This window comes from Toxotes jaculatrix, chromosome 8 (genome assembly GCF_017976425.1).
Source record: "Toxotes jaculatrix isolate fToxJac2 chromosome 8, fToxJac2.pri, whole genome shotgun sequence".
NCBI classification, from domain to species: Eukaryota; Metazoa; Chordata; class Actinopteri; family Toxotidae; genus Toxotes; species Toxotes jaculatrix.
The window spans coordinates 12,072,828-12,097,467 of NC_054401.1; the positions used below are offsets into that span (position 1 = coordinate 12,072,828).

At 41.7% G+C, this 24,640-nt stretch overlaps 2 protein-coding genes across 2 annotated transcripts; one reads left to right on the forward strand and one right to left on the reverse strand.

Annotated features, from left to right (window-relative positions):
* Positions 1–604: 604 nt before the first annotated feature.
* On the reverse strand, positions 605–20,839 carry fam171a1 (family with sequence similarity 171 member A1). The gene is made up of 9 exons (XM_041044826.1): positions 20,508–20,839; positions 14,049–14,276; positions 13,222–13,314; positions 10,392–10,550; positions 9,564–9,740; positions 5,985–6,101; positions 5,600–5,714; positions 5,014–5,131; positions 605–4,681 (listed from the first exon to the last, which is right to left on the reverse strand). The coding sequence occupies exons 1-9, from the start codon at positions 20,617–20,619 to the stop codon at positions 3,110–3,112; spliced, it is 2,691 nt and encodes an 896-aa protein (XP_040900760.1). The 5' UTR covers positions 20,620–20,839; the 3' UTR covers positions 605–3,109.
* Positions 20,840–22,480: 1,641 nt separating this feature from the next.
* Positions 22,481–24,437, forward strand: LOC121186182 (H-2 class II histocompatibility antigen, A-U alpha chain-like). Its single transcript, XM_041044850.1, has 4 exons — positions 22,481–22,590; positions 22,780–23,043; positions 23,162–23,443; positions 23,538–24,437. The coding sequence occupies exons 1-4, from the start codon at positions 22,515–22,517 to the stop codon at positions 23,669–23,671; spliced, it is 756 nt and encodes a 251-aa protein (XP_040900784.1). The 5' UTR covers positions 22,481–22,514; the 3' UTR covers positions 23,672–24,437.
* The last annotated feature ends 203 nt before the right edge of the window (positions 24,438–24,640 follow it).

The window sequence follows — 24,640 nt, forward strand, 5'->3', positions numbered from 1 at the left end:
TTTTGGATTAAAAAAACGTGTCACTGCTAACACTATAACTTCATAGTTACTTTGTGTCTTTGTAGACCTTTTGTGTGTCTTTGTGGTCATGTGGCAAACTGGAGGCTCTGGCTCAGGGCCTGCTGAGCCTTTGGGCACCTGTGGGCCTGTCCCCTGGTGGCCCTGTCAGTAATCCATCCATGCCTACCAGCCTCTGTACAATAAAGACAAAGGAATGGAACCTGGCAGAAATTATGTTAATTGACTTAAAATGAGGTATAAACTACTTCAAGAGAGCATCAGATTTACACATAACTTTTAGCTTTTGGCATTTAACACAGTTTAAATAGTACTTTTCCATTTCTAACACTTTTACCTATTTCTAATATTTTTTAAAAGCACTGTCATTACATTAAGGCGTTCAGTCAAAAATACTGAGATGTTAGATACTGCCAGCATTCAGCCCAGACAATCTTCTCTTAGGTGGGGTTCCTAAAGAAGACATAATCATAATAAAAAGGGGTCTGTGGTTGAATGTGAACTTATCAATGATGTGACATGAAAAACTGGGGAAGTAAACACTCTGAAGCTGCACATTACTTCTTACAATCAGACACACAAATCCTTCCAGTTTGGCTGTTTATTCAGAATAATAGGCTTCAAATATAATGCAAGCAACCAATGTACACACTCAGGATGTTGCACTCCAACTCCACCCTCAAAGTGAAGGTTGATGTGGGATACTAAGAGAGAAGAGGCCATTCACAACACCAACTCTCACAACATTTTGATCAGGTAGAGGGGAAAAAAAAGGAAAGAACTATACACACTCTGTAATATGATTGCTATGACTATATGATCCTTGAGTGGATGTGTATGTTGATTATTTCTCAGCACTCTCTACGTGTACACAGTCTGACAATGCAAACTCACAGCCAGCAGCATCACAGATGGACACCGCCACCACCCAGGTGCACATAAACTATTAGAGACAAACATTCACCATCCAAAAAACACAAAAATAAAGAAAATGCACTGAAATGGCCTGCAGTTTAGCTTCACATACACTCGCACTTAGCTTTATGTATTGTGTGCTACACTGAAAACTTTTGCAAATCCTTAACTGCTTACTCTAAGAGAGACTGATGCCTTGTTGATTGCTGTAGAGGATTTTACGATTGCAGCAGCTGGTAGGACATTTTCGGAGAAGCCTGCAGCTTAGCTTGTAGTGCTGAGGAAAGTTTACTGCGTGCTTTCTTTCACAAGTGGGAGAGAGCAGGAGGGCTGAGGTAGAGGAGAAAAGCTGAAGGCAAAAGAAGGTGAGAAATAAATAAGGAAATGAGTTCCACAAATTTGTTGTAGAGTCAGGTTGTTCAAAGGCACTTGGAACATCAGGAAATGGTAAAGACTAAGGTGAAACAGCAAGCAAAAACAGTTTGGTTTCAGGTAAAAAGGTATGTAGTATGCATGTGTGTTTGTTTCTGTAGCTCTAACAATAAGGCGGGTGAAGAAGAAAAGCCCTTAACATATTTGAAGATAAAACAAAAATAGCCTATTTTTGGATAAAATACTTCATGTTGGCAATTTAAATCAAAGTGATTAAAATTACAAAAAAAGGCATCTCAAGCAGACGTATAAAAGTGATGCATAGCCTTCAGAGCAAAAATATGCCAGTCAGTGGTTCAACAATTACAAAACCCTTCATATTATTACACCTCACAATTATTTTGGGTAGAACTACAGTTTCGTAGTGGTATTATATCCTTACCCACCAGCATAGTGGCGTGTCACATTATCTGATTACGCTGTAGAGCGGATAGTGGTTTCATTTCTTCAGTCCAAAAACTTAATCCCCTGTGGAATTCATGTAAACACCCATACAGCTATCTGATAAACTGGATTCAATTCTAGCAACACACTGAAAACCATCCAAAGTACAGGATTTACATGAATATATCAGGGGGGATCGTTGTGCAGGTGGATCCAACACCTGCTATAGTGCTCTCACTAAATCCAGGAACACATGAGAAGACTTTTAAACCACCAGTGAAAAGCTGCTCCAAAAACTTAAAAATCAGTCAGAATGCCTAAATTGGAGTTATAATCTCGCTTTCAATGAGTGTAGTGTGTTCCCGGCTTTTGCCAGTGGACTGAGGCCAATATGGCTCAAGAAAAAAAGGTTCCTGTAGTCTTTCATTTGTGAGAACCAACCATCATCTGTTTCTACGACAGTTCATTTACACTTACAATGCTATTTATTAAAAAAAAGGCATATATTTGTTGTGCATAAAATATTCTCATTTCTTGCCACCAAAGTCTATCGGTCTCCCTCAGGCGATGTGTACATCATGCCTAATGAGTGGTCTGTTCATGTAGTATGTTGTGAGGGTGACAAAGTGGATAGTGGTCATTTCGTGAAGGGGGGCTGGAAGTTCACGAAGGATTTGAGTCATCCCCTCACATTCAGGCCTAGAAGGGATCCCAGTGCTGAAATATCTTCTCAGTGCTATATTAAGAACAAAGGGCTTAAAATGGACATATCTTTCACGTTACTGGTCTGGGCAGAGAGGGAGACGTGCTTAAAGGACAGGTTCACATTTTTTTTTTAAGTCTGTCTCAAAACGAAACTGACATGTCCATGTGTGCAATTAAACAGGTTCTCCTGTACATACTGGCTGCAAAGAGATTCATTCCTAAAGTGATTTTAGCAAAGTCCACAGTCCTCCTTCTGTGCAAAAAAAAATATTCTATTAGGTATCATTAAGGGGGTGATGCAGTATCATTGAAAGGAACTATATATTTATATATAAACTATGGTTTAAGTTATTTGTTTTCATTATTTGCCTCTTATATCAATTTTGTTTTTGATTTATATGTGACTTTAAACTCAGCAATATCCTATTGGGAATAATAAAATATTTAAATTTAACATCAGTTTCTGCGTAGAACGAGGACCGTGGTTTGTCCCCCATCACTTATATTGAAAATGATTTGAAAGGGCATTTCTTCAGGGCCAGTATGGACAGGAGGAACAATTACAATGACCAAAAAACAATGCACCTTTGGGCATGTGAGTGTTCTATTAAGAACTTAAAAATGTGAATTTAGCCTTTAAGGAGCCATCTGTGGATCATTTCAGATTGAAGGCCAGCAGGGGTCGCTCCTCTCTCCTCTGCCAGGGACTCTTCTTCTCCTCCTCTCCATCCTCCTGTGCTGCATCATCATCTGGAGAGACTGACAGCAGCGCATGTTCAGTCCTGAAAGTCACTCCCTCTGGTGTCGGCAGGGAGGGAGGAGAAGCAGGGGATGGAGAGGACAGTGAGGGGGGTTCCTCTTGTATTCGTACCCCCTCTACTCTTTTACCCTCCACATCCCCCTGCCCCTGATCCCCTCTTTGACTCTCTGCTTTGTTGGACAGGATAGGTCCGGTTTTGCTATCCTGAGGACTGCACTTGAGTGTCTCCTCCTCGCTGCCTCCCTGATCCAAATCATCCACATACACCAGCTGGGTGTAGGCCATGGCTGGTGTTGTGCCTTTCGACCTGTCCTTCTCAGTCTCTCTTTCCTCTCGCTCTGTGTCTCTCCCCCTCCGCCCCACTCTTGGCTCGTTCAGGTCCACACCAGAGTCCAGACTGGCATCGTTGCCGTTGCCATGCCTTCCTCCGCTAACATTACCCTGCTTACCCTCTGCACCTGGCGTGTTGCTTTGGCACCCCGCCCTCTGCAGGTCGATGTATGAGTGGCGAATGTGAGCGTTGGAGCGTCCATCCAGTGAGACAAACCAGGCTCGTGGGTGAGGGAGAGGCTTCCCCCCTCTGAGCTCCATTAAAGTCTTTTCAGCCAACAAGGTGTCCTCACTGTTTATTTCCACTAGAGCTGTTTCCCCAAGAGCTGCTGGAATCGACAGAGACTCTGGCAGGCCGCGACCCTCTCCGTCACCCTGCTTGGTGGAACCTGGGGAGCAGTTTGTAGGAGTTTGCCCCAGGGGCTGCTGGGAATGTGATGCATTGAGCTCAGCCTGGATGGTCTCCAGGTCACTTTGTTGGTCAGTCTGTAGCAGGAGGGCCTGACCAGACAGAGGGTGTTCCCCAGGCAGGCGCATGTAGTGGGCTGGGATCACAAGTGTGGGGCGCACCCTCGGGTAACCTTCTCCCCCGCTCAGCAGGTCCACAGAGCCACAGCAGAGCAGCTGGCCCGCCCGGGAGAGTGACGGGGGACTAGGGCGCTCCAGGTGGTCCACAGACCGGGACAGAAGGTAGTCAGGAGCCCTGCACTCACCTCCATCCCCTCTACTTGGGGTGTGAGGGGGAGAGGAAGGGGACATGCAATCAGCGATCCCGACACTGCTCAGCTGGTTAGCTGACGCCTGACCATGATTGGCTGATGATAGTGCATCTGAAATCTGGTTGCTGGATGAGCAGATGGAGGTGTATGATTGACGGTAGCCCCGGTCTGTTCCAGACGAAAGTGCAGCCTTTAATTGGAACGTCTCCGCAGACTGTCGGTAGTCTCTGCTGCGAGGCGTCAGATTGCCAAGAGATGAGCCGTGGTGGCTGTTGTTGCCGAGAGAGGATCGGCTGTGTTTGCTGTGATGGATTAGGCTGTGCTGACGCTGATTGTCGTGGTGCTCATATGATGAAGGCTTCAGCATCGGTGTGGTCATGTCAGGCTCAGTTGCCGTGGAAACAAGTTCAAGCTGCACCTTAAAATAAATAAATAAGTGTAAGAAACATTTTAAATATTCTCACATAAAGTGAGATATAACAGACATGGACCAAGGAAAGTGTTGTAATGTAACAGTACTGACTTCTCACACAGAAATTCATCTGTGCTTTTTCTACCAACCACAGGGTTTTGAAAAACCAGTGTCACTTTCAGTACAGAACCTCCCTGGAACTGGGTGGTATTTTCTCATAACTCAGCCAACATAAGGTGCTTGAACCAAGCCACCAGGGTCTGAAGGCAAGTACTTCCTCTGTTCGATATTTGCATTATACACTGGTGACTAAACTGTTCCCTGAATGTCAGACAGACCTCGTTGCTGATGAGGTTCAAGTGGGACATGGAGGTGGCTTGGTCCCTCTTGCTGCTGTCCAGACCAGAGGACAGTGTGAGCTTGCGGTGAGACCCTCGAGGCTTCAGACAACGACGCCTGCACAACACAGAAACACAGAAGAAATTATGGATCAAGCAGAACAATCAGTTTCACGCTGAAGCTTCTTCCATAAACAAACCAACCACTGGGGACTGGACGACGACCTTCCTTGAGCTTATATTTGCAGTGATAGTAGACAACAGTGTCTCAGTGTAGGCAGACAACAGTGAGGCAGATGGGGCAAGATGATCTTCTGTATGTTTAGGACAGAATATTTTCAGATATGATACTGATGAAGGGGGTTACTTAGCAAGAAGAAAAAGCTATTTACTTTGCTGAGAATCCTTTAATCAAAACAAACCCAATGCATTTGTCTTTGTTTTAGTGATATGTTATATAAGAATCATATGTTCCACATAAACAGCCATAAGAACTGACTCATATTACTGTACAGTCATGACATTGTCAAGATAGCCCATTTCCTCTATTTGGAGACAAATCTGGTAAGGTCTGATAGTCACAAACCTGCAGTAGTACAACAGGAGGCAAAGCAGGCAGAGCAGGATGAGAGCCATGCCTCCAAGTATGGCCAATAGAAACACAGTGTGGTACATGCTGATATCCTTTGCAACCACTGGACCTGGTGGAGGGACAAGAGGTGGGGAAAACAGAATCGGCAAATTCAGTGAAAGATGAACTTACAGAGACACAGATGTTTATATGAAATATAAAACTGTTAGCTGTCAAAAGAACTGGCAGCAAAAATCTTTTTTTTACTGTTTATTAAGGTTATGACTATTTTACAGCTTTCTACTAGACTGTCTACACACAGTGTATGTATCTAATTTACCAAAATGATTTTTTAACAGTAAATACACTGTATATAATCACTGTCAAAGTAGTTTCTCACCTGAATGCAGTGGGGACATGGCGGCCACCCAATAACCCAGCTGAGGAGCGATGTAGGTCAAACTGAGCTGGTTGCCTTCCCTCTGCACATGACCCCAACTGCTCTTTATCCAGGCGCCTACACACACACACACGCACACGCACACACACACGCACACACACACAGAGCTTGAAATCAAATTTCTCATCACTTATTCGGGACTAAAACTACCTTCACAGTGTGAATTAGTGTCAAAGTGTCAACTGACATGACCTGCAGCAACATTGCACCTGACTCTCATTAACTCAGTAAAGACAAAGCAGCCCTCTACTTAGCTGCATTTAGATACGTGTAACTTGTTTATGTTTAAGGCTAAACAATTTGAAAATGTGGCAGTATCCATTAACACGGTCTCTGGAGGGTTAGTTGAACTGAACACTTTTAAATACCTTTTTAATAGCACATAGAATGCATTACCAGTTTCACTATCACACAAAACACAGTATGAAATTATGATGAAAAAATTATTATTATATCTATATATATACATTTTTCAGTACTTCCTAGTGTTACTGGACAAGAAGACAAGCTTTTCATGTTACTCTGCATCCATTCTATTGGATCCTGAAGCATGTTTACAACATACAGCATATTAAGATCTTGAACTTGACACTGAGCAGCAGCTAACATTAATTTCTACTGATATAATGAATCTAATTAATGCAACATGGCTCCAGATAAGCAGCATGAAAATGGATGATTAATTCATTTAAGTTAATTAAGTTTTTTAAAATTGACCCGTGCCCTTTAAGAGACGATGAGCTTCCTACCAGTAGTGTTTGCTACAGGTCTGATGGTACTAATTGAAACAGTCCCCACAACTGGATACAAAAAATTACAAAGCAGGCAAGAGAAAATGTTTCTGACTTGTAATGCTTTATAAAGGTCTTGCTTCTTTTGCAGGAACTGAGTTCATTGCTTCCTAAGACTTTTAAAGATCAGCAGATACCCTGATTAATTGCTTGTAAACCACTGATTCAAGCGCTTGAATGTGAGAGAGGAGAGATTGTTTTGGCAGTACCTACCCACAGGGAGGCAGCATGCTCAGTCAAATATAACAGTGGGAGGAGCACAATAGCAGCTCCAACCATACCAGTACCAAAAAACCACAACAAAGCCAAAGGCACTGATTGATTGGCTCACATTAAATCTGCTCCAAGAGGAAACATTCAGTTGTGCCTTTACACTTCCCCTCCTCTTGGGGTCTCAGGGCTAGCATGGTGAGAGCTACTTTGTTCCTGTGTTTATTTGTCGTTATACAACACTGAGTACTCAGGAATCTCCATTGATCTTCAAGAGGGAGGAAACAAAACGAGAAGGAGAGGACATTCAAAGAATAACGACAAATCAATGAGAGATGAGGAGAGGGAGGAAAAAACAAGGAAACAAGAGCGGACAAATGGGAGGAATGGAAGGAGAGATAAGGGAAAAGGCACAGAAACAGAGGCAGAGAAATGAGAGAAGCTGTGTGACTCAGCAACTCATGCACACACACACACAGACACACACCAAGGCCTGTGCCCAGCCCTGCCCGGATTCACCCTGGTTCTGTCTGAGTCGTTTCCACAGGGGAGTCCTCTCTCTGGGCGACTGACCTGTTTAATGGTGACATTTAATGACTCTGTTCCCACGCTTCTATACAATACACTACTGACAGACTGGCAACTTCTCAGACACCATGCAAACATTTATAATGTCAACACAGTCTGTACATTACTTCTGCTTCTTGCCCATTCATGCAAAGTCAACACAGCTGACAGTGGGTCTTTTTGTGTTCAGTTTTCGTTGTTCAGATGGTAGTTGGCTCTTTCCTTATTTGCATCATCAAACTCACCTCAGGATGAAATGCATCTGTTTATGAATAACACACACACACTAGATCTGCCTGCATGTGACATCATTTTGCCCCATGCTCACTTGACATAAAACAAAACATGAGAGGTTGTCAGTTATACAAGACAAACAGGTTTTTGCGTGCGTGTCCTCCATGTGCGCACTCTGTAAACAGAACTGGCTTCTTTGTGAGGGAGCTTTTATCAGTATTCTTGCAAAGAACACCAGACGGATTTCGAAGTTCTTTCTTTGAAAGTGTTTTTTTATCCGCAGTTTACCACATTTATAACCACAGACACACGCATTTCACACACTTAACTGCTTAGTGAAGAAACTCAACCAGGAGTCTGGCTTTTCTGTTGTGTTACTTATTTGGTGGGTTGCTAAGGAACACGAGATGTAGCCTGGAGAGGGGTCCGATGGCTTCTGTTGTGGAAATACTCGCCGCTACAGGCTGTGTGTAGGCTGAAAGTGTGTGTGTGTTCTTTCAGCTTTTATCAAAGCCCTTTTTATAAGCTCTGGATGTTGATACTTTGGGCACTTTAAACTGAGCGCTGAAATCCTTAAAACCATCACGAGAGCCAAAGATGGTCCAGATTTCAAGGACTGATTGGCCCCAATAAAAGTTTCCCTTCTTAGCAGGAATATTTTAAGGTAAGATTTAAGGAAGTGCTCGTCTCATCACACATATTAGGGATAAAACATGTCTAATGTAATAGTGGCCTGTTATATGTGTTAATGTTCATGTAGTCTGACTGAACACGTGGACTGCAGGGGTAGGCCTCAATCCACTAAGCAACAAATATTTTCTGCTTTTTGCAGCTTCCCTTTCTAGTTGACAACAATATATTTAAAAAAAATTATATCATATATTGATTACCAGAATTGTTGTACATTTTTCTGTTAAACTACAAGGTGATTAATTGGCTTCTCTTTTATGCTCTAGATCAAACAACCCTGTCCATTTTGTTTCACCAGAGGAATTTTAATGGGTTCTAACAGATCTTTCTGCTGCATCGACACAGCACAAATGTAATGTGGAGAAACCGTATGTGGAAATGTGAGACTAATGTACACAGAGAGGGGTGTTTTGTAATGCAGACACATCTGACTCAACGGATGATCTAATCACGGTCTTTCAGCTCGGCCTGTCCAAGAGGAGCTGGGTGTGTCACGGTGTGGGATGTCTGACAACACAGATTTAAGACTGCTGAAATGAATCTTCGGGTCCAGAGAGGCTTGAAGGGCCTCGGCTGTAGGAGCCAACACCACAGAGCTTTTTGCTGTTGTTCAAGATTTAACTGAGCTCGAGAAGATTATACATCCACAGTCCAACCTTGTGATTTGTAGCAGTGCTTGTATTTTGATTTGAAGATTAATGTGATGCCGTACGCTGGTCATTTTTTTTTATGACCTCATGAATAAAATCATTCATCACTCTCACACAGAGCAGATTTTGACCTAACTGCACCGTGTTAATGTGCACGTGGTTTGTGTTAATGCTCCTATTCTTACAATTTGACAAATCATTTACTCAGGGAAGTGGGCCTCATTTACACAGAAGTAAATAAACGACTGCGCCACACTTTCATTATGGTCCAGATTATTCTTTAGAGACTGGAGGAGATACAAACACAGATATGTAGAGGAGAATGCTACTTATGCCTAGAACGTCAGAAAAGCTTTTATGTTTCTGTCAGTACATACCAAGGTGCGGATCAAATCTCCAAGCAGGGATGTGATCATTTTCCTTCAGGCCGCTGTCAGCCGGCAGCGGTACGGTCACTGTGATTGGCTCATTCACCTGCAGCTCCACACCGTCGCTGGCCAGTAGATGAACAGAAATGGCTGCTACAGGAGTCAATTCAAACTTCTTCTCAGTGCCTGTGAGAGAAGCAGAAGAGTGTAAAAGGAAAAGGAGTGGGAGTAAGGTGCACAGGAAGGGGAGCAGGGAAAGGGGCAGACAGCAGGAGGGAGGGGGGAACATAAAACAGCACAGATAAAGGAGAGTTGTCAGGGGAAAGACAGACAGGAAAGAAAACAAGAGAAAGACAGGAAAGAAGGAAGCAGGGTGGAGAGTGAAAAAACTGAGTGACTGAGGTTGGTAAGTGTCACAAAGCACAAGTATGCTTGTGTTGCCCAGAGGGAGAAGATACGTGCTGAGGGGAGGGGAGGGGAGGAGGGGGGCTTTTGAGGGGTATTCAAGCTGAAGGAGAAAGAAGGACACACAAAATCATACGACACACATACAGAAATACACACACCCAAGACGGGGATGTCTGAAAGCGTGTGGACACGGGGCTTGTGTTAAAACAGAGAGCACACACAGGGGTTATTGTGTTTCAGGAGGTCAGAGAGAGAGGCCTCTCCAGGGTAGTGCCTCTCTGATGTACCACCACTTCTACTCTTCACTCCCCACCCCCTCCCAGCAGCCTTCTCCCCTGTCATCTGTGCCTCAACTCTCCTTGGGCCTATTTCTGCTATGGCATCTTAAAACTCCTTTGTGCTGCTACCATTCACCAGTTCAAGCCTCACCTGTGTTGTTACCGCTGAGGACCTGCAGGTGGGGAAAGTGCTGAATGTGCGAGGGGGAGCTGGCCACGGTGAGTAGAGCAGTCAGGTTGGCATAGGAAGTGTTGGAAGGAAGACTCAGAGCTCTGCGCTGGAAATGAACACTGGGCTGACGTCGGAGACCTTGTGGAGTAACAGACATGCAGATGTCAGAAACCATGGACACCTTGGATCCATATCCAGAGTCTGTAAATTTTGAGGTTTCAAACAATTTCACATCATTCTTTAAAGATTTTTTTAAAAGATGAAATGAACAAAGATGCCATGAACACAGCTCACTTGCTAAAATCAAAATGGGAACGTGGCAGTTGGCCGGTATGCATCTTAGACCACAATGCCATGACAGTAACCCAGCTTTATTGATAACAAAGCCAAGACAGATCTCTCTAGTACATCTTACTGTCAAAAACTCTTGAGTCAATCCCACATACACCAACTTGCTGTTGTAAATACTCACTAGAAAACCAAATGTATCTTAAAAAACTAGTCCCCAACAAATGAACTAATTACTAATGAAGTATAAGACACAAAGGATATAAATCAGAAGATAAAATATATGTAAAAAGTATTAAAATGCTGTATATTTTCTGTATCTGTGTATATGTGTGCACTTTTTAAAAATATAAAAATGCAAAATGTACATGACAGTTGTAAAGATAACTCCACAATAAATGTTTCTCATATATAAAAGTTAGCTTTCTGGTTCAGTTTCACTATTAAATTCAATTGATAAATCTGAACTTAAAACCCCAAAATTCCCTGACATAAACACACTGGTGTTTGTTTCAGGGATGCTTTACAAGGCAATTTTCTACTCCTTGTCTCTGCCTAATGCCTATTTATAAATTCAGCCATCAAATTAGGCTTAATGGAGGTACCTCTGGATCGATACAGCTCAACTTTTCCTCTCAGGCAGCGTGATGCGTCTTTCTGATATTTTGCTGTGCAATTAATTGTTTCCTTTTCATTCCTCCCCATCCCTGCATCCATCCAGTCTCTGCCTGCCATTAACAAATTATGGATAAAGTGCAATAAACTGTAAAAACTGCATGTAGCTGGACTCAGCAAGGTGATGTCATTGTGGTCCAACTGTGCCGACTGCACATTCCTGAGCAGTGAGACAGATCCAGCTGTATATGAATGTTCACTGTGTTTGTGTTTCTGGTTGTACTCGACATGAATGTGGGCTCTGCAGTATGAGTGGACCTCTTAACTTTCATGTTTCTGTCTAAAAGTTCCTGAAATTCAGGTGTGAATGTAATTTCCTTTCTGTGGCTCTGTTTTTGTGAAAGGAAACGACCCTGTTTCTGTTCTTTGTGCGCTTGCTTCCTCAACTCTTCTTGTCTCCTTTCCCTCCACTTTTCTTTCACCTCATCTGTTCCTCCTTCTGTTGGACACTACTCTGCCCATCCCCCTTTCTCCCTTTCTCCCCTATTCTCTCCAACTGCTCCACCCACAACCCCACTTCCCAGCATTTACTGTATCATCCTCCTCCTCTTCCCTCTCTTTTATTCTTCTTCCCTGTGCCACACGCCAAGGTTTATTACTCCCCTCGGCGGCCAAGTTCACAACATCATGACAAACAGAGTGTGTCGGACAGAGGGCAGAAATAATGCTCTGCTCAGGCACGTGCTGTAGGCACTGTGTACTCAAGAGGTTTAACATGTTAATGGTGTCTGTATATTTATGTGCGTTGTGTCTCTGACATTTCTTTTTAGTCAGACAACACAGCTGACACGTTAAATTACTCCCTTGTCAGTCACAGACACACAAAGGACCCAGCAGACAAAAAGACTAAATTGATTTTGCCTGAGTGAGAAAGGCCTATCTAATATAATTAAAGACACCTTAACAAAGAGTCTGACCAACAAAGACAGACTCATGATTTCTATTTGTGTCTGTGTGGATGGAGGAGGGTGGATTTTTCATTATCTAAAACATCTTACTTGACAATAGGCTCTTTAACGTATGGGTAGAGCTAATTATCTTAAGTTTCTATTAAAAACAAATACATAAATGTATCAGTGTTTCTTTAGGTTGTTAAAGAATGGCTGAAAATCTTTAACTAGCTAACACGCAGATGTTAGGCAGGTATTGCCATCTTAGTAAAGCATGTTGACATGCTAAGATTCCCAAACACAACACACCAAACACAACACACAGCTGAGGCTGATGATAACGTCAACAATTTTGTACGTTTTGAATTTGAATGCAAGTGAGACTGATTGACTGCGCCATCTTTAGAGCCACACCACTAGCATGGCTAAAAGTAAATAATACCGAAACAGGGGTGACGTTTTTATTTTAAAAATACATTTTGCAGCACAAATACTCTGTATTTTCTCTTACAAAGACAGACTTGCAGAAGATGCATCATTATACGTGTTCGTCCCATCACTCTGCTCACTTCGTATGTCCTAAAGCATGTTCTGAGCAATCCTCTTTGCAACAAGACCTAGTTAACTTTAAACCACAGTGATCAATGTCTTCTTGCAGCTGGAAACTTTTGGATGCACAGAAACATAAAATCTGGATGAAAATTTGGACTTGCTTCCGTAGGAAAGACGCACAGGTGTTACTAATAACATCAATAATGGCTCTGCTCCCTTCAAGTGTCCCATTCAGCCATGACAGTGTCACAGTGTTCAACACCAGAACCCTGCAACTGAAGAGCTAAATAGAATTTAGCCATCTTTAATTTTATTATTTATACGTGTCCTTTTGTGACTGTGACATGTCAAACTGCCTGTTGCTAAAAAGCATTAACACCGAGCGTGGCTAAATATGCGTTTACCTTGTAAGCCTGAGACAATCTCCACAACGTCTTCATACACCATCAGAGTAGCAGCTCTCTCGGGCAGCAGGTCCAGGCTGATGGAAGAAAACACTGGAACACAAACAAAACCACACGGTGTACACACTGCATTAACAGACAGAATAAATTCACAATCAGATAAGAAACGAACTGCAATCTACCTGGCCACTTTACTGATCATTATCAGACATAACAAGTCATTAAACCATCTTTATACATTTTTAATAGTCCTGCTTTCATCCTGTCTGCTTTGCGGGACGAAAGTCTGACCCAGCAAACTGCACTTCTCTCCTCTTCCTTCCTTCCTTTCACTCCTCCATTGTTCAGAGCTGGTAAGCGTGATAATCCAATTGGCCGCCGTTCCATAGGCTTATAATAACCCCCCCTTCAGTCCTACCACCCCCCCACCCCCCTCCACGACAACACACACATTCATACACACGCACACTGACACACAATCACACACACTGTACTACAGCCTCCTGGGAGGTATTTTGTGTGTGAGTGTGTGTTAGTGAAAGGAAAGCTTAAGCAGCCCCCTTGCTGGGTTTTGGCATCCATTGTAATAAATTAGTAATGGAGCACTCCACTTATCATTAGCTCACACACCTGGCACAAAGTCACGCAATTTTTGTTTCACACACACACACACATGCACACACAAACATAAAACTGGCAGCACACATGGAAATCAATAACCTGCAAGCCAACGCTCCCAATCTAAATGTGGGTATTTCATAACAGCCTCTCTGTGTTTGTCCTAAAATATCTGTCTCTCTCTCTCTCTCTTTCACACACACACCTACCAGGTAATCTGGAGGGAGTCCAGGGCACAGAATTTGGCACATATCCCTGTTTGGTTGCGGTGACAACTAGCAGTGTCCCAAGACGGTAGGGGAAACGCAGGTAGGTGTTGCCATCAGCCGATGAGGTTTCCGTGGTTACAGACGTGTGGTTGGTGAAGAGCTGTATGGTGGCTCCTCCGAGGGGCTGGTGAGTGCTGGCATCGCTCAGGTGAACCTTCAGAGTCACCTCTGTGAACAAACAGAGTGTTTACTGAGCCGTGTATACAGCATCTGTTCGTGGTGGTGAGAAGAGACCAAAAAAAAAAAGAAAAAGAAAACTATAGGTAATTTCTGAACCACCATGACAGGAAGTAACATACAGACATAAAACAAAGAGGCATTACAATTACAGATGTCTAAAATACAGTCATCTCTTGGACTGGGTTTTGTTTCAGTGCCAGGCTCTTTGCCTCCAGTCCACAGAGACGACATTCCACATCCCGGCCAATCTCAAAGAGACGACCATCTGACCATTTCCTGGACTCTTGCCAGTGGCACTTCCCCTCTAAAACAATGGGCCGTTTCCCTCTCTCAAAGAAGCCTTGGACCTGAGGGGAAAAACAACTGTACATATGGACACCTTCTCTAATGGATATGAGGAACATAAAAATCTAACACAGACTGCCTGTTGATTGAAGAAAGGCCAACAAAGGCAACATGGACTTCAGAAGTACAACAATCTTACATTCAGTGCTGTTGCAGGAATGTTACTTTGGACAAGTAGCTGTTGTTATTATTATTAATCAGTCTTTAAAACAGGTGAGATAAGGGCGAAGAACCTGACAATATTTAGATGCTGCATATTTTAGTTGAATTTCCAGGTACAGAAGCGTCACATTTTCTGAAGGCCTGAGACTGCAAATGTGACCTTCTGCTTGCTCCTGTTGACCTTTACCTTGAAATTTAAAAATAATTCCTTCAGTTTGAATTTCTTTGTAAACGTGGGTTGCAGTAGGAGTCAAACTGTCCTAAATTTTGGACACTCTCTGGGTTTTCAGGCAGGGAGCGTTTGATCGTTGAAACTCTAAATCAGTCGTCGTCTGTCCAAACTTTTCACTGCGTTTCTCAATATTCACCTTTTGTTTGGGACAGCCCAAAATTGCACAGCGTAAAGGGGTTTAAATTGACACTTAAAGGGACAATTAATTCCAATTCATACTATCTACTCCACCCCTGCTGTAGGACACAAAAAAATGCACTCATTTTCACTCACACTTGGTCTCTCCTAACTGGAAGGGACTGGCCATTGTGCACACCGGGACAAATCCCAGAGGGTCGCCACACCGTGGGCCAGCGGCCAGCTGTTGCCACCATTTACTACAGGTGTTGTCAAATCAACCACAATTTAAATCTTTGAGACTGACACTTTAAAGTAGTTTTGTATACAAACAGGCAGCACAAACACTGTGAGGTTCATAATATTACAAGCTAACAAAAAGCCTCCTTCAGCTTCATTTCCCAAAGGTATGATAAAAACAAACTTGGTACAAACACTGTATTATCTAACAACTACAAAAGCCCACGCTGTCTCTCTGTTTTTGGGCACATGACAACGTGTTTGATCACTGACTGGTGGCTGACCCATGGTGACCTTTCAATTAAGACTGAAAGAGTTTCCACCTCTCTCTCCCATGACCTAAACATACCCACCTCCCCCATACTCACTGCAACTGAATTTCGTCGTAACTCTTTCTTGTAACCCCACCCTCCGTGTCACACACGCTAACACATACATACCCGTGGCTAGACTAATCCCCCTCCCCCCACTCAGGGATCCTGCGGTCAGCCAGGAACCACTCTGACAATCTCTGGTAAGAGTTCAGCCTGAGTGCAGGCTCCACCTAAATACAGAGCTGTGTGCCAAATGATACCTTTGCATGGCTGGAAGTTATACAGTGTTTTGTAGGCGGTGAGGTTTGGCAAGGCAACGTGTCAGTCTCAAACCAAACACATCATTACCCCGCGAGGTCTGGTGTGAAGATGTGCTCTGACCCTTCACTTCATTCTCCCTCTTTATTACATTTGTACTGTCACAGCAGAGAAAAAAAACAGGAGGCTGGATTTCCCCCCAACAGAAACTCCCCACTGCATTAAGATTTGGTGTGTGTGTGTGTGTTTGCTGGAGAGATCATGACCTCACTTCCTGTCCCACTCCCACTGATATGTTGTTAGGGGTACCAGCTGTGCTCACTTTAACAGAACTCCCCAGGGAGACTCTAGACTGACATGCACGCACGCACAAATGCAACAGTCCCCTCCCAGTCCCCGTCCAATAAATCAGTACTGTGGTGACATCATTGTTAAACAAGCCAGGAGTCTCCCCTCTGCTCTGAAATACAGGAGAGAAGAAGATGGTCGGCCTAAATAATGATGAAAGACTTCAGTTCTGCAGCTAGACCAGTATCTCCATAACTGCTTCGGACTGTATTGACCCCTTATCAGTGTGTGTATTGAGTACCATATGGAGGATAAAGGCATCAAAGAGAGTTCTGCCCGACCGGCGCTGCGATCTCAGACCAATTATCTCAGGCAACAGCAGCCAAAGCAGCAGGGTGGTTGAGTGTGTTTGTATGCAAGTACAACTAGATACACCCAAGAGGAGAAAACAGAATGAGCGTTTGCGTGGTTTTCAGCCCACTACGGCTTGAATTAATGCGTTTTTGGCGCATTAATCAGAAGTTACACAGAGGCAAAGCATTTCTGCTCCATTAAAGTGAGGTGTTATAAACTGGAAATGCATGGTATGGCTGGCCTCCACTGGGTGTGTGAAGGGCTCTGGTGTTCTTCCAAACAGAGGAGGATGGAGGGGGGGCAGATGCCTTCTTCACACGAGCTGCAGTCACACTGGTGCTTTCTGCTCATTAGAACCAGGGCTTCGTCACAAGTTGCCAGAGGTCAATGTGGTGTCAGTGAAAAAACCCAAAACCCAAAGCATTCAACTCATAATGACACTAAACTAAAACGGAAAAACACACAGTTTACAAGCTGTGAAAAGGCTTGTATTTTTACTTGATAGACGACTTAAATGATATCATGTCACATCATGACATATCACTTATGATACTACTGTTATCATGTAGCGTTGCAGCTAACAATTATTTTCATTATCATTAAGTCCGTTTGAATATTTTCTGGAACTTGCATATATCAGTCATTTCCACTTGACTAAACTTAATTATGCAAATTTTAAAAACTAAGACACCATTCCAGATATAAAGCAGTGTAAGAAGAAGTTACACATTATTTTACAGTTCCTACATTTTACAGCTAATTCCCTGAAAACTTACCTCATTATTTCCTAAAAGATTTGCTGTTAATTATTCATATTTTGGTGTTTATAAGGGAAATGGAGGAAGTGTTAGTTGCTACAGTGATGAAACTGGTGATGAACAAAAATGAAAACACACTCCATGCTAAAAAATGTCATTGACTCAGCAGTTACATTTAGTGCCAAATTTGGCAGATAGTACCATAGAGTGTAGGCCTTTCTTGGAAATATCCTAGTAATTTACAGCTAAACACAAGCTAATTTTGAAGAGATTATGAGGAAAGTTTCCAGGAAATTATCTGGAAAATACCAAATCTGTAAAATAAAGACAGATACAAATAAAAACTACACTGGATCAGCCTTAAAAAGCCAAAACACTAGAGAATTGTTTTTATTAATAGTGAATAAGTAATAAAACTACTAACAAAGTAGAGTTTGTATTTTATCACAGCATTATGAATATTGTACCCTGCAATTTCACAATATCATCCATACCTGCTGTTAAGCAAACACTCAATTCATCATTAGAGCACCACAAAAACAAAGCAATCCAGGTCAGTGTTCAAGACTATGAGAACTACACCCTGCATGCCTTCACAACCTTAAGCGCCAACAGTTGTTTGTGTTGCTGGATTGAATAACTTGTTCAGCCACAGCAAAAGAAAACACAGTGACTGGGGATATTTGTTTACCATTCAGATTAATAACAAACCTCTGATTTTCAGTGTTTTGATCTCACTAAAAAAAAAAAAAAAAAAAAAAGAAAAAGAAAAAAGAAAAAATAGATAAGAGTATGAATCACCAACCAGAACAAGGGACACACAAAATGGCAAAACAACTCTTGAACGTGTCACGGCATGAAACACACAGGTGCAGAGACAAAATAAGGAAAAATAACAGAACACACACACAAAGACTCATATCTGTTGAACTAAAGCTCGGCCACTGTAAACAAAGAAACAGGCTATCAATAGGTGTTCAGCCTGCTATTTTCCTTCATGTGGATTAAAAGTAAGATTAGATAGCACTGGTCAATCCCTTTAACTCAGCAGGGGACATCATCTGGCTTAAGAAGAAAACGGACTGTCTTCACCTTACCTCAGTAAATATTCCAGTCTAAATACTGCACTATTCTCCACTACTGGTTCTGCTGTTTGGCTAAGGAGCTAGCTGACCCCGTCCTTTACTGCAGTGCTTTCTCATGACCAGATGTATCTTCCTCGAAGTGGGCTGCTGTACACGCTCACACCAGCATCTCATGATTAAAATTAAGCTTGGCGAGCTGGTGACAGTATGATTTGATTGGTCTACTTCCTAGCAGCCCTTGTCCCAGCTTCAGCAAATGTCTGTCTGTTGGAGATGCAATGCCATGCCTATTATGGGCAGCAGTAATGTGAGTGAGATCTATATCTGCAGGCAGATTGTCTGTCTGGCTCCACTGCTCCATGCTGTCTGTTGGACAGACCAAGAGAAATCCTCAGTATCGACCTGAACACACACCCCCCTGGGGACAAGTGAAGGTCAATCTGAGGCAAAGTGAACACCAGAGAAAGAGAGAAAAAGAAAAGGGAAAACAGAGAGCAAACAGCGACCGGGGCAGACTTCAAAGCATCGCAATCTTGTGAATTATCAAGGCATTTATCACTTTTTTCCCCCTCTTAAACGGAGCTTCTTGTTGTGATTTTATCTGATTTTCATGCCTGATGACAACCCTTGAAGCTACTTCAAAAACTCCTCAGCTAGTCATAAAATATTTGGAACTAACTCAATAATTTAGAGTCAAAATAAGTGCCAAGGATTGTATTTTTCCAGCTCTGGCCGATTTACAGTGACAGTTACTGCATGCATTCACGCTCCTATTGTAAACACAGTTGCAGCATGAGGACCAAACGTGGACGAGTGTGTGGGGGATTAAGCAGATGTGGCTTCACTTCAGTAGCTACTGTGACAGAGCAACTTTTAAGTGAGTGACCGAATGAGATGCCAACAGACTATTGTGACTCATGCTGGCTTTCAAACTTTGCATGTGTATGCTGCTGCGGTGACAGGATACCCTCTGACACAGCTCTGCTCAAATCTGCAAGACTCTGGTTTACAGACCTCACTGAGGAGAAATAAATATTTTCACTCATACCATGATGGTTTTTATTGAACTTCCTTGACTTCTCACTTTCTTTGTGACTAAAGTTGTATCAAGACACACATACTTTTAAGAAGCTGGCATTTTTTCTTAAAAAATTTGTTCAACAGTTATCCGATTATCAAAATAGGTGCCAATAAAGTTTTTGTCAATCAACTGATTGATTTATCAACTAATCATAGCAATTGTGTTCTCCTCTAAAACCACTGACCCATTTTCTAAATAGCTGATCAACCTGATCTAATTGATCTGTTGTTCCAATGCAAAAACCCAAAAAATGTGAAGTTGTCCTCTTCAGTTCTGGTAAATCATGACAGGCATTTTAACAAAACTCATTTTATAAACCAGATAAGCAATCAACAGAATGCTAATTTTTTGCAGCCCTGGCACAAATGCCACCTATAGAGTTTAACTTTGTTGGTACTTATCAACTTGTTTTGGGAAACCTGAACAAGGTGGATGGCTGCAGTCATAGAGGCTTGAACTAATCAGCACACAGACAAACAGCACCCTCCACCATCAAGACAAAATTTCAAATAGTGCAACCTCTAAAGATCATAAGAGCTATACATGTACTGTACGTGATGGTCAGCCTTGCCTCATGAATACAAAGAGAGAGAGAAAGCGAAAAAAGAAAGAAAAAGAAAGAAAGAAAGAAAGAAAAAGAAAATCACAGCAGCTGGACTCTCTCCTGCTCAGTTACTCCGGATAACATGAGGACGTGTTTTCACTCACTAACAACATATTTAACATTTGACTAAAACAGTTTGAAAAGGGGGTTGGTTTAAAGTGTTATCCGAGTATAGATAAGTACAAGTTTTATTACAAACACTGCAGAGACAGTGAAGTTTTCATGCTCTCCCTCTCTGTGACACCAGCTAACTCGCTAACGTTAGCTAAGTTTAGGTCACATCAGCATCCGAGGCGAGCTGGCTAGCGGCACCATTAGCCACCAAAATAGCCTGCTAACTAGCTGTTTCTAGTACAATGCAGACGTTAAATTTACTTTTACCTTCTGTGGCCGTGTCCTCCGGTAATGTTTTGGCGACAGCTCTGGAGACAAGGTATCCGAAAAGGCAGAGAACAATCGCAGCGGTCCTTCTCCAGTCCACAGCCCGCATCATTGCAGATGTGTGTACCAACGCAAACGCTTTAAAAAAAAAAGACAAAGTAGAAACCAAATCTTTTCGCTTTTTACTAACTCACTGACCGGACACATCAGCGTACAGACGGTTTATTCCACAAAGGAGGCCACACTCCATGTTTAGCAGCTTCAGCATTCCTGATTTTCTGCCTGTAAAGCTGTGTTTCTTCTGTCCCGTTGTGCATCCCCAGCCCTTTTTGCCGCTCGGTTGGTTTTTTTCATCGACTGGCCAGGGTCAGGGAGGAAGACAGCCCCATTCCTCTGAGCCACATGCCCCAGAAGCACCGCTAATATCCGCGGGCCTCCGGCGCCACCTGCTGGCCAAATAATAGAAGCGTTCAATTGTTGTTTCAGAGCAGAAAAAATTGTAGTTGAAAATATGATTAAAGTTGAAAACCACTTCTATACTTTCACTCACATTTTTTTCATAAGGTAAAATCTGAAACTATGAAAAACAATAACAAGAAAGAGTTGTTGGTCAGAAAGTCAGTAAACTTCATACCTTTCCTTGTTTTTGATTTTCTATTGGAGCGATTTTACTAACTGGTAACTGATGATGGCCTGAATCTGGTTCATTGACTCAACTTGAACTCCTGTGTCTTTACTCTTTTTAAGGAAATACTTCCTTAATCTTGACATTTCACAGCTGTTTGTGAAATGACAGTGCAAATTCTTTTGGTAGAAAATGTACTGGGCTGTTAAACAATGCTGACACGAGACAAAAAAAATTTCACAGATTGTCATTTGGTTTTCCCCACTCTGTTAATTTCCTCATACTCTGCAGCTTGTGGCAGGTATAAACAAACAAAACAGGTTAGACTACTGTTTAATATCCTCATTTACCTAACACTGAAACTGTTTATATGTTAGATTTATGTCGGACTAATCCTTTTGTGAAGTTAAGGATAAACACGTAATTCACTCACAAATTCACTCACAAATTCACTTGGGGCCAAGAATCTACTGCAGTTTTTTGTTTGTTTATGTTTTTTTGTCACTGCTGTATTATTATATATATATGATTATATGATTTGATCAGATCAAATAAAAAACAAGGCTGGTGTATAAAAATAAAGATTACTTAAGATTACTTTAAAATATTATTAAATACCAAGTGGAAAATAACCATACAACAACGATACAAGAGGACTCAAAGGCAAACATATTTTTCTGCATAATGTGCATTTCTCGGATCATGATGATGATGATTCTGGAACAAAAGCTTTATTTATGGACACTGTCATTTCTCAGCAGTTCTCAAATTTAGAGTGTCTCAGTAATGCAGTTATACTGGTTAAACTACTGTGCTACAGTCAACTTTTGCATCACAAATAAGCTGCGATCAAGCTCTTACTTCTACAAAGTGATTCATTTCGAGAGTTGTTCAGTGCTTTGGCTACTCATAAATCCATGGATACAGGTTTGTGATGATTCATCAAGGATCCAGAATCTTAGGATTTCATGTGTCAGCTTAGTCAGTATAGTTATTTTCTCAACTTTTTAAAAACATTTTACTGCAATAGATTTGCCCTTAATTTGACTAGTTTTTCATTTAAACGAATTCTCTTCTTGAGAACAATCTTAAAGGCTAGATTGGCTTTACCGTGTCAAGTAGTTGCATCAAACACACACTAGCCTTGCCAGCTTTAAACAAAGAGAGTGCAGGTTTGACACACCTGTCTCAAAAAGGGACAAAGAGTCTCTTGGCAACAGAGAGACCTGCCTAACCATGGGCAGTGTCCTCCCTGTGGGGCCACCACCACCCACCATTACTTCCTTTGGTTACTTTGTTTAGCGCGTGATCTGATCATGTGATTGTGTTCTTACAGGAAACAGAAATCAAGATTTTTGTTTCCTGCTGAGGCTCCAATCACGATGACCTCCTGCTCAGACACGAGGCGCTCTGCTGTTATAATCCTGATACTCAGCACCTGCTGCGCCTTTTCACAAAGTAAGAATACATTTAAATTTACTCTGTTCTTTCAAAAGTTTAACAAAGCACGTAGTGTTCTTTTTAAATTTCGCTTGAGACTACAAATGCCACATGTTTGTCAGACAGAATGTGCTCTAAATCTTTTTGTCTTCAGAACTTTATACAAGCATATTTATAATTTTCATTTCTACTTTTGTTGTTTTTCAGTCGCCCATGAAGTTGTCTATGTTGTGGCCTGCTTTGACAATGGTACAACTGAGGTGCAGATTGAATTTGATGCTGAAGAGATTGTGTACGTGGATTTTGAAAGACATGCGCTTGTATTCACTGTGCCCGCATTTCTCGTGTTGGACCCAAGAGAAATGTTTAGCGACTTAGGTGACTATAATAATGCAGAAAAAGCTAAGAACTTGTGTGCAGCAGTTCTTGCATACTGCGTAGCAGAGGAGAAAAATCCACCAGAAGAGAGAGGTAAAGGATAAACTGTATATTGTAGTGCTGTAAAAAAAAAAAAAAAAAAGTAAATTAATCTAAGCATGGATCTTTGTGGTGATGTGTTTGATGAAATGCTGTTTAAAACCCACTAAAGAACCCCCCGAGAGCGTCCTCTACCCTGCAGAAGAAGTTCAGTTGGGAGTTGAAAACAGCCTCATCTGCTTTGTGAATCACTTCTACCCACCTTTCATTGAAGTCAGCTGGACTAAAAATGATCATCCGGTGTCTGAGGGGGTGTCATTCAGTCGATACTATCCAAATAATGATCAGACCTTCCACCAGTTCTCAACCCTGACATTCACACCGAGCGAGGGGGACATTTACAGCTGCACTGTGGAGCACTCAGCCCTGCAGAGGCCTCAAACAAGAATCTGGGGTGACTGTTATATATTATACATGAAAAATTAAAATAATACAGCGATTTGTTGTAAAATGCTTCCTCATGCCTGTAATGATACATATTTTTGCAGGTTCCTCCACAGAACCTGATCTTCATCATCAAAGTCATGGAGTGGATGTTTTCTGTGGAGTGGGCCTGGCTCTGGGTTTATTTGGGGTCGCAGCTGGAACATTTCTAATGGTCAAAGGACACCATGGAAGGTGATTTCTTTAACACACAGCACATATGAAAGATTTTATTAACTTTATATCATATGAATGGAAATGGTAAGACTTATAAGTCTGTTTGGCATGGTAAGTGTTTATTAACGTATAGAATTATGTAAAGCTACAAAATACTACCAAGTCTAACATCGGGAAATACAGTGATCCACTTTTTATTATAAGAAGTGTTTTAGATTAACACATAAACTATATAATACCTTTATTTACCAGTTTGAGTATTCATATGTTACCATGTAACATACTGTCTGTTTCACTTAACCATGAAAGCAGATTGTGATTTTTTATTTATTTATTTTTTTTTAAATTGTGGTTCTGTACAGTTTTTTCATCTTTTCTTTTCAATATTTTGCCCACCACTGACAAAAAGTGAATGTGTGCTTTATACATGTGTATAACTATGTACAACTATGTGAAATATGTGAATTCATGATTTGTGATGCTTACTGGTAATTTCTTAACACCTACTGCTCAGTGAATCTGCAGTAAAACCTTATTTCGGCAACAAATCTGTGTTATCCATTATTTGTGTAATTATTATTAAATAAGTTTCAGCAACCAATCAGTGAAGGTGCCTTTTGTTGCTTTCCTTCAAGATTAATTTGTCATTTAATGTTTTACTGGGGCCATCTCAATATAATCGTTACAACTGAAAATGTACTGATTCATGCTGTGTTTGAGACCTGTCCCCTAATAAACATAAAACAGGAGTCAGAGGGATTGTTGCAACAAACCAATGACTCAGGACAGTCTCACTAATGTACATTCCCATCTGCAATGTTGGAAAGTTCCCACTTCTACTTTCTTATCTCATATTACGTAAACTTCATCTTTGATTCCTTTACTTAAGAGTGAATCAATTAATCCATCAATACAAATATTAAATTGCTGCAATAACTGATAAGAAATTAGACAAAATTTTTAAGTGTCAAACAAGCAGAGTAAACCAAGG